Source organism: Orbicella franksi, chromosome 4 (genome assembly GCF_964199315.1).
Source record: "Orbicella franksi chromosome 4, jaOrbFran1.1, whole genome shotgun sequence".
Lineage (NCBI taxonomy): Eukaryota > Metazoa > Cnidaria > Anthozoa > Scleractinia > Merulinidae > Orbicella > Orbicella franksi.
In genome coordinates, this window is record NC_138148.1 from 16,239,693 (window position 1) to 16,249,800 (window position 10,108).

General features: G+C 41.5%; 1 protein-coding gene across 1 annotated transcript in view; it reads right to left on the reverse strand.

Annotated features, from left to right (window-relative positions):
• Positions 1–4,159: 4,159 nt before the first annotated feature.
• LOC145484890 (uncharacterized) overlaps positions 4,160–10,108 on the reverse strand; it is a 14,052-nt gene continuing 8,103 nt past the window's right edge. The window contains exons 2-3 of the mRNA XM_081463518.1: positions 6,420–7,291; positions 4,160–5,054 (exon numbers count right to left, since the gene is read on the reverse strand). Of these exons, the coding sequence (XP_081319644.1) occupies positions 7,176–7,291 (116 nt within the window). The 3' untranslated portion in view covers positions 4,160–5,054; positions 6,420–7,175. The remainder of the gene's footprint in view (positions 5,055–6,419; positions 7,292–10,108) is intronic.

Consider the following 10,108-nt stretch of genomic DNA (forward strand, 5'->3'; position numbering starts at 1 on the left):
TGTTAAATAGAAACATAAAGGGCTAATGATGTAAAGCAATGTACTTCTCGGAAGAAGAAAGGTATAAATCAGAAGTAAGTCGATATATCAATGGCCACTCGTGAACGTAAAAAGTTTCATCATGACAAGGTTCGAATTATTGACGTCGCCGTGCTTTGCGAAAATGCACATCTTAAGGTGGCTCCCTATAGGTTACGATCGCACGCGCGCTGAGGACAAAAGTTCAAGTAATCTGCGCGCGCTCGAAGGAAAACGTTAGTGTTTTTCGATATATTATGACGTCAACATGAGCACAAAAAGCAAAACTGACAGTGAATTTTCTCGCGTTTCCTTCTGTGAAATTTCGTAAAATTTGGCAGACTGGTAGTACATTTCTTACTTTAGTCGGAGCTCATTTTTGAAGGAAATCTATAAGACCAGTTTTCTGGCAGGGGTAAAAGACACAAATTTGCAAAAATCGAAAAAACCTGCCTTAACAAACCCTACTTTTTTCGTGTTTAAAATTCGTATCCCGCAGGATGCGATGTGCTGTTAAAATTTTGGAAGATTTCAGCGAAGAAATTTCAAGAAAATCACAAATAAAGCCATAAAAAAGCAAAAAAAAAAAAAAAAACCACATTTGTTTGGGCATTTCTAATTCAAGACCAAGACCCACAATTTTAACAGAGATGATAGTAAAATACTGTTTAATCATTGCTTATTACATGTAATAAGTTTGAAAGGACTGGATGTAAAAACGAATGGAAAAACGGCATTCAAAACATAACACGCGCTCGTGCAATGCCATAAATGATTACCCTATGGAGCCACCTTAAGCATTTTGTTTTTGGCGACACGACGGGACCCGCGAAAGTTTCCCGCGTCCACTGCCGTTGCGGTCCTGGCCTTCCCGTCCTCGTGTCTTAAGGTCTCTAATAACGTGAAAATAACGATACACAAAGAAAATAATGATATATTCCACTTACTTCGCGACAAGTCGACAACTGGGTGTCCCACGATACCTTATATTATATTATCAGTAGGTTTCAGCCGCATTTTCAATGATTAGTGTACGAAATCACTCTGAGACATCGCAACGGTAAAGCAGATTTCAACTCTCCGAAGCCCGCGTCATAACATCTATCAACATTATTTGTCTTTTGTCTTATAAGCCGCCGTTTACAAGAAGTTTAACTATTTGCTGAGATCCTAACTGACCCAAAAGTCTGTTAGCAGCCTTTAAAATCTTCCTTTTAGTCGAGGATTCTCATCAAGAACTCGTTTAAGCTCAGTTCTGTTTCAATCTGTTGTGCACTCGCCATTATTCCACAGATTGCGTTACACATAACAAGTGCACGTTCCAATGGGTAGGGATAGGGTGGGTAGGAAGTGAAAATGTAATAATCGGCTTCAAACCTATTTTACGCATTTCAGTGGCTAAACAAGTAACTTGCTTTCCCGGAATGATTTGAATATGAACTTATGCTTGGAAATCTGAGTCACTTTGTAGGTTATGTTTTGTAGGGTGAGGGGGGATATGGGGAGAGGGGGGGGGGGTGGCGTGTATTGTATTGAAAAGAGAGAGAGAGAGAGGAAAAAAAAACGATATACAGTATCAGGCTCTTGATCAGGTGTACCAGTTTATCAATGCGGCCTTATTACGGGTTTTCAGGATACTGGATATTTGGGTAAAAAATTGACAGGAAACACGAAATTTATGGGAAACATTAATGGGGGAGAGCATGTTCAGATCAGATAAAACGGGACATTAATTGAGCTGCATTTAACAGGATACGGGATATTTAGGCCAAAACTTAATAGGGCAACAAATAAAATGGGGATAGAATTCCAATAAAAAGCCTCTTACTTGTTTTGTTGTTCAGCATTATACTTGTGTCTTTCGCTGTTGCGAAAGGCAACAGGCTGACAAGCAGTCGGCAAGAAGTAATGGTAAGCGGCGTTTTATTGAAAGATAATTAAGATAATTACTGAAGAACCATTTACAGAACGGTTCATGTTGACTTGTTCCTGAAAGAGAAAACGTATTTGACAAGGCCAAAACATGATATAGCGACAATCTTGGTATTCACCCGGTCCTAGCAACTTCTGCACTTCCAGTCCCTGCTAAAGAAATTAAACCTTAAGGCTAAACCCCGAAGGTGACAAAAAAGGCCACTCGTTTCAATGAAAAACAAAAAAACTACTTTGAAAAAAAGTTTTCTTAGGTCAGGAGACGGCCATAAAGTCGAAGCAGTTAGTCTATCACAAAAGATGAGGACAGAATTAGGCGGTTCAGCTTAGATGAGTTCCTGACTTCTCGCCACGTTCAATCCTTCTTCACCAGAATGGTCGCGAAGCTCAGAAACAGACAGGAGGAGGTCCTCGAAGAAGACACAACAGCCCGCTGAGAATCAAGCTGCAGATATTCTTTACAAGTGTCAGTTAACTCATCCAATTGCTTATGACTCATTCACATGACGGGACGCACGGGGCTTCTACTGTAACTTTGTACCGTAGACAAATCGTACACGCAACGAATCGTAAAAGTCCGTAAGTAACGACCTCCGAAAGAAGTGAGTCCACCCCCAATCCGCCGAAAATAGAGGAACTAGGGTTCAAAAGTATAAATATTTTTCCAATCAATAACCTGAAGAACGTATGATAAACTGATGACGATTCAACTAGGGTAGGTATAGCTTATTCCAGGAGGCGTCATTAAGCGAACTGGTAAAACAAACCCCGCAAAATTTTCATCAAGTAGCAAGAAGGTACTAACAGGACCTTTTCTTCAAATTGAAATTACTAAAATTGACAACTTTGCATCATTTTTAACAGGAACGCATAAAAAGAACGTTTAATTATATTGAAATTAAAAACTCGACCAAACAAGTTAAGTATTTATGAAGCAGACTAACGTAGCAGTGCATCATGAACAGTAAATATAGTTTAAGGTATCTTACATCACGGTATACATATAAAGTGCCCACCCATGTTCCACCAACATAAGTTTGAACTGGAACGAAGAATTTCTAAACGATTTATAAGAACTCAAAGTTTTTACGAATTGCACCCACAGCCTTAGAGGAATACAGCCTTGTTCTCATACAATATATATAAAAAACCGGGAAGAGATACTTACAGTAGAAGTCATTTGCTCCCCTCATGGGGTAAGAGATTCTCGCCCATATCAACTTTCTTTTCTCTAGTAAATTCTCGCTCGTTTAGAGATACGCCGCACTCGCGGTTTTGGAATCGGGATCTCAAACTAGGCTTACTAAAATTTTGAAAGATGCTAGATTTGGCCCTTTCTCAAATCTGCACACGTGAATTTCACTTCTAAAAGTCTGTCGATTTGGACAGTTTTTGGGTTGGAGATTCTCGCCCATTTATATTTTCTTCTCTCGCGTGTTTTCGCGCGTTTAGAGATGCGCCACACTCGCGATTTCGGTGTCGGCATCTCAAACTATGCTCTCTGGACTTTTTGAAGATGCTAGATTTGGCTCTTTCTCAAATCTACACTCGTGTATTTTACTTGTGGAGGTGTATCGACTTGGACGGTGTTTAGAATGGAGATTCTTGCTCATATTAACTTCCTTTTTTCTGGTAAGTTCTCAAGCGTTTAGAGATGCGCCACACTCGCGTTTTAGGTGCCGGGATCCCAACAAATGCTTACCTAACTTTTTACAGGTGCTATTTTTTGCCCTCTTCCAAATCTAGACAAATGTGTTGCACTTTTGGAAGTCTATCAGTTTGGACAATGATTGGATTGGAGGTTCTCGCCTATGTCAACTTTCTTTTTTCTCGTATGTTCTCGCGCGTTTCGATATGCGCCACACTCACGTTTTAGGTGCAGGGCTTCCAACCAAAGCTTACCTAACTTTTTAAAGAGGCTACTATTAGCCCTCTATTAAATCTACACACGTGCATTTTACTTGTGGAGGTCTATCGATTTGGACAGTGCTTGGATATGAGATTCTTGGCCACATCAACTTTCCTTTTTCTAGCAAGTTCTCGCGCGTCTAGAGATGCCCCACACTCGCGGTTCTTGTCTCGCGATCTCAAACTATGCCTTCTAAACTTTTCTAAGATGCTAGATTTAGCCCTTTCTCAAAACTACACACGTGTATTTCACTTGAAAAAATCTATCGATTTGGACAGTGTTTAGGTTGGAGATTCTCGCCCATATTAACTTTATTTTTTCTCGTAAGTTTTCGTGCGTTTAGAGATGCGCCACACTCGCGTTTTAGGTGCGGGGATCCCAACCAATGTTTATCTAAGTTTTAAAAGATGCTAGTTTTTTGGCCTCCCTTAAACCTACACACATTTGTTGTACTTCTGGAAGTTTAACAGTTTGAACAGTGTTTGGATTGGAGATTCTCTCCCATAACAACTTTCTTTTCTGTCGCATGTTCTCGCGCGTTTTAATATGCGCCACACTCGCGTTTTAGGTGCGGAACTTTTAACTAATGCTTATGTTACCTAACTTTTTTAAGAGGATACTTTTACCCCTCCCTTAAATTTATACACGTGTATTTCACTTGTGGAAGTCTATTGATTTGGACAGTGTTTGGATATGATATTCTTGGCCACATCAACTTTCTTTTCTCTAGCAAGTTCTCGCGCGTTTAGACATGTGCCACACTCACGGTTTTGGTGTCGCAATCTCAAACTATGCTTACAAAACGTTTTTTAAGATGCTAGATTTGTCCCTTTCTCAAATCTACACACGTGTATTTCACTTGTGGAAGTCTATTGATTTGGACAGTGTTTGGGTCGAATATTCTCCCCCATATCAACTTTCTTTTCTCTCGTAGGTTGTCGCGGGTTAAGAGATTCGCCACTCTCGCGTTTTAGGTGCGGGATTCTTGACCAATGGTTACCTAACTTTTTAAAGATGCCCCATTTACCCTTCCCCCAAATCTACACACATGTGTTTTACTTCCGGAAGTCTATCGATTTGGACAGTGTTTGAAGATTCTCGCATATATCAACTTTCTTTTCTCCTGCAAGTTGTCGCGCGTTTAGAGATGCGCCACAATCGCGTTTTAGGTGCGGGAATCCCAACCAATACTTACCTAACTTTATAAAGATGCTACTTTTAGCCCTCCCTCCAAGGCCTTCGACTGCATTTGCCACAATCTGCTGCTAGCAAAGTTAAAAGCGTATGGCTTGCAAGAACCAGGCCTACAACTTTTAAGATCATTTTTGCATGACCGTAAACAAAGGGTAATATGCAATAATACGTGCTCTAGCTGGTCACTTTTACAGTGCGGCGTCCCGCAGGGAAGTCTCCTTAGCCCCTTACTGTTTAACATCTTTATGAACGACATGAACGAATCTGTTTCCGTCTCTTCCCTCCGCCTCTACGCGGATGATACAACCGAATATACGGCGGACGAAAGTCCTCTTGTGCTTCAACACGTCTTAAATCAAGACATGGAAAAACTATCTACCTGGCTTAACTACAACTATCTTCAAGCCAACGGGGACAAGACACAAGCAATGATTCTTGGGAATTCAACATACAATTACGATTTGGAGTTTGATGGCACCTTAATCGATATCAAAGAACATTTAAAGATCCTTGGAGTATGTCTGGACAATAAGTTATCTTTCAAAGAACACACAAATGTAATGCTGAAAAGAGTATACGCTAAGATTGCCGCACTTCGTCGCCTCAAGCGCTTAGTACCCATAGATACTTTATTACTTTTATACAGGAGCTTTATAATACCGCATTTTGAGTATTGTAATTCGTTACTGATTGGTATAGGTAAAACGCTCAACAAAAAAGTGGAAGACGCTAACTACTACGGTCTACGAACAGTAATGAACACGGGGAAAACTTCTAATTATGAGTCATTACTCAAACTGCTGGGCATGAGAACGCTAGAACATAGACGTTTTGAACAATCTCTGATAATATTTTTTAAGTGTTTTAAAGAAAATGGCCCACGTTATATCACCAACTAATTCAAGCCCCGGGTCACGCCATACAATCTTAGAAGCAGCGGGCTAAACGTAGAACAACGCCCTTACAATAGTAGATTCTTCCACGGCTCGTATTCTTATATCATCTCTAGAATTTGGAATCAGTTACCGCCGGCAGCAAAAAATGCAGCAAACGTTCCAGCTTTTATCAATCATCTTAATACAACAAACTTTGGTGGCTGCCAATGCAGTTCTTGTCTTAAATGATTCCTTTATAGACATGTTGTATTTTTATCGTTTTTTAATATTGTATTTTTAACGCATATTTTTAAAGATATTAATAGTATGATAATTTTGTATTTTTTAATATATAGTTTTTAAATCTTTTTTTTAACATGGTATGTCAAACACTTTTATCATGAGCCCCTGGCTCGGGAGACTTTGGCAACCACTCCCCGTGTTCTTGACGTAAAATAAATTACCTACCTTACCTACCTACCAATGCTTACCTTATTTTTTAAAGATGCTACTTTTGGTCCTCCCTCAAAACTAGACACGCGTATTTCACTTCTGGAAGTCTATCGATTTGGACAGTGTTTCAATGAGTTGTTTCATCCTTTCGAAAACTTTGTCGGTTGCCCGTTACATTTTTTTTCCTGTTACCTCCCTAGGAAGTCTCTCGCACTTGTTACCATTACTTCCTGCACACTCTTTGTCAGTCTGTTGCCGCTTTTCGCAAAATTTGATGGCATTTTAGGCAGCAAGGTACACAAGTGTCCCGTTTTATCTGATCTAAACATGCACTCCCCCATTAATTTTTCCCCTAAATTTCACGTTTCCTGTCAGTTTTTTACCCAAATATCCAGTATCCTGAAAACCCCCAAGGAGGGCCTCAGTGATGAACTGGTACACCGGATCAAGAGCCTGATACTGTCTTTCGTTTTCTTTTCTCTTTTTAATACAATGTACGCCTCCCCTCTTCCCCCTCTACCCACAAAACATAACGTACAAAATGACTCAAATTTCCAAGCATAAGTTCATATTGAAATCATTCCGGGAAAGCCAGTTACTTGTTTGCCCACCGAAATGCGTAAATCGTAGTAACAAGAATTTAGCAATTTGCAATTTTGAATTGTTTATGGATTAGACAAGCTTTGTCTGGCAATCCCTGAAACTTTTTTTCTTCGGCAATGATAATGATAGACAAGTTTTGTACATTGCTTTTACCGTGTGGAAGTTGTATTATGATAAAGATTAATCGACTTTTATAACTTAATCGTTAATCTGCTAGCTTCAGTGGAAAGCAAGTTATGCAATTGCTTTGCACGCCCATGTAACTCTTCCGGACATCCGTCTGTAGCTGTCTGCCTGCTTTCAATGTCTGCGAGATAAATAAATAAAGCCGCTCTTTTTACTTTTTCTCGCTATATTAAACATTGTCAACTTTAATTTTTTTTTTTTGTTTGGCTTTATTCACTGTTTTGTAGCATGTGCGTAGTTGTTTAAGGTAATGACGAACTCATTACCTCGCCCTGTCTCTATCTCTCTATCTCTCTATCTCTCTGCATGTGGTCCCTATGTCCACTTTTAACACTCTCACTCGCAACGTTAGCGACAACTGTGAACAAAAGGATAGCTTGGTTAAATTGTTTTTCGAACATCTTCCACATAATTTGATTGCTTCGTACATGAAAGTTGCGCAGCGACGGAGCTCCCGGTGGTTGATTAGCACCTGTCAATCACGATAGTAAGCGGACCGTCCAGCTTCAGACGTTAAAGGTCACAATCGCACCGGTGAAACTTGGGTGAAGCACGCCGTGTTTTACTTTCTCCCTTAAGTCGTCGATAAAATTAAACAAGAGAGGTAAACGGAGCATAAAAGAGAAGTCATGGACTTCAGAAGGTCACTATTTGTACGTGGTTTGACCTGGGATTCAATACCAACTGTTGATAGCCTGAATGAACGCTTCACGTGTAAGTACATGTACTCCATTTATTTCTGTGTATCAATGCTTAGGCTTGCACCGTTGCACGGGGAAGGGGCTGGAGGCCGGGCATAGCTGCAGATTTGGCCTCGATATATTTGACCATTATAGTGGTCGTATAAGACACCAGTAAAAAGTAAGACTATGTTTAGTAAAAAAAAAAAGAAAAAAAAAAGTCACCTTGCAAGTATCTCGACTTAAAGTGTACTTAGTTGATCGCTACTGAGATATTCTGACTGATTAGAGAGCAATGTTCCAATCAATTTCAAAACACCCCTCACAGTCAGGGGAGAGGCGGGGGGGGGGGGGGGAGGAACCCCAGAAAAATTGGGTGGGGGTGTGCGGCGCGCTTCCCCAAATCCTTGCCCTATTCATGACCAAAATCTGCGATTTTCAGTATCGACTATTCATGACCTGACCAAAAATTGCATACCTATTTATGACCTGATCATTCAATCAATACCTTGTTTCAGACTCGCCTTACAATTAGTCAACCAGTTCAGACCGATGTTAAGGCATTGTGATGGGCTTTGGCTCATGTTCTTATCGATAATGACGAAAAAGTAGATTCTTATAAAAAACACCAGAAATAATTAGAATCATTATTTGAAGGAAATTTCAGTGAGAATTCTACTAAAACAATTAGATTATTCGCTCTCTAATTCTATGAGGCCATAGTTGATTCGGCCTTCGGCCTCATCAACTATCACCTCATAGAAATCTCGAACTTATAATCCAATTGTTAAATAGTATACAAATATCGAAAGGGAATAAAAATGTCCTCATAGGAGATCTACTAATTATTATGATGACAAAAATATCGTAAATAAGAAGTTGAATTTTGTTTAATTTAAAGTTATAATTTTCCAGGTCCCCAAGATTCTGGAAAAAACAAGAGGAGAAAAACGGGAAAAGGTACAAACTGTATAATTTAAAACAATGGCGAAATCTAAAGCAGATAACTGGAGTTTGCAAACTAAGGGTAGCATGCAAAACCTCCAAGTTAATAGTGAACGAACCTTTACCCTAAATTTAATTTTGGGACTTTGCAAACCCTCTTGTTTACATCTATTTCTCGTTTTCGAAAGGTGTGACGCGTTACAGATTCAAAGGTCAGACGACTGGACTTTGAAATGTCGATCTTACTTAAAGGCTTCTCCTTGTTTTTGAAAACATTAACTGTTCTTTCGGATCAGAAAAATCGCTTGGCAAGACGTCAGAGGTGGTGTCTATTTGGCGCGGCCAAATGTAAACAACGAGGAAATACAGGTTACGACAAAACTTCGCTGCTATCCGGCCTACGAATGATCATAAAGGACAGACGTCTGGAATAAACATCTCAATACGTGTTATCGTTGCTCGGCCAGGATTCCCAGCGGAAATCATTGTTGTCGTTTGTATTGTCCTATCTTTAAAACGGGGGACGGGGAACGGGAACGGGGAACGGGGAACGGGGAACGGGGAACGGGGAACGGGGAACGGGGAACGGGGAACGGGGAACGGGGAACGGGGAACGGGGAACGGGGAACGGGGAACGGGGAACGGGGAACGGGGAACGGGGAACGGGGAACGGGGAACGGGGAACGGGGAACGGGGAACGGGGAACGGGGAACGGGGAACGGGGAACGGGGAACGGGGAACGGGGAACGGGGAACGGGGAACGGGGAACGGGGAACGGGGAACGGGGAATCGGGGAATCGGGGAATCGGGGAATCGGGGAATCGGGGAATCGGGGAATCGGGCAATCGGGGAATGGGGGAATCGGGGAATCGGGGAATCGGGGAATCGGGGAACGGGGAACGGGGAATCGGAGAATCGGGCAATCGGGGAATCGGGGAATCGGGCAATCGGGCAATCGGGCAATCGGGCAATCGGGCAATCGGGCAATCGGGCAATCGGGCAATCGGGCAATCGGGCAATCGGGCAATCGGGCAATCGGGCAATCGGGCAATCGGGCAATCGGGCAATCGGGCAATCGGGCAATCGGGCAATCGGGCAATCGGGCAATCGGGCAATCGGAGAATCGGGGAATCGAGGAATCGGAAAATCGGGGAATCGGAAAATCGGGGAATCGGGGAATCGGGGAATCGGAGAATGGGAACGGGGAACGGGGAACGGGGAATCTTTAAAATGGGGAATCTTTAAAAGCGGGACTCTTTAAAATGGGGAATCTTTTTTAAGCGGGAATCTTTAAAAGCGAGTGATTTCTTGTC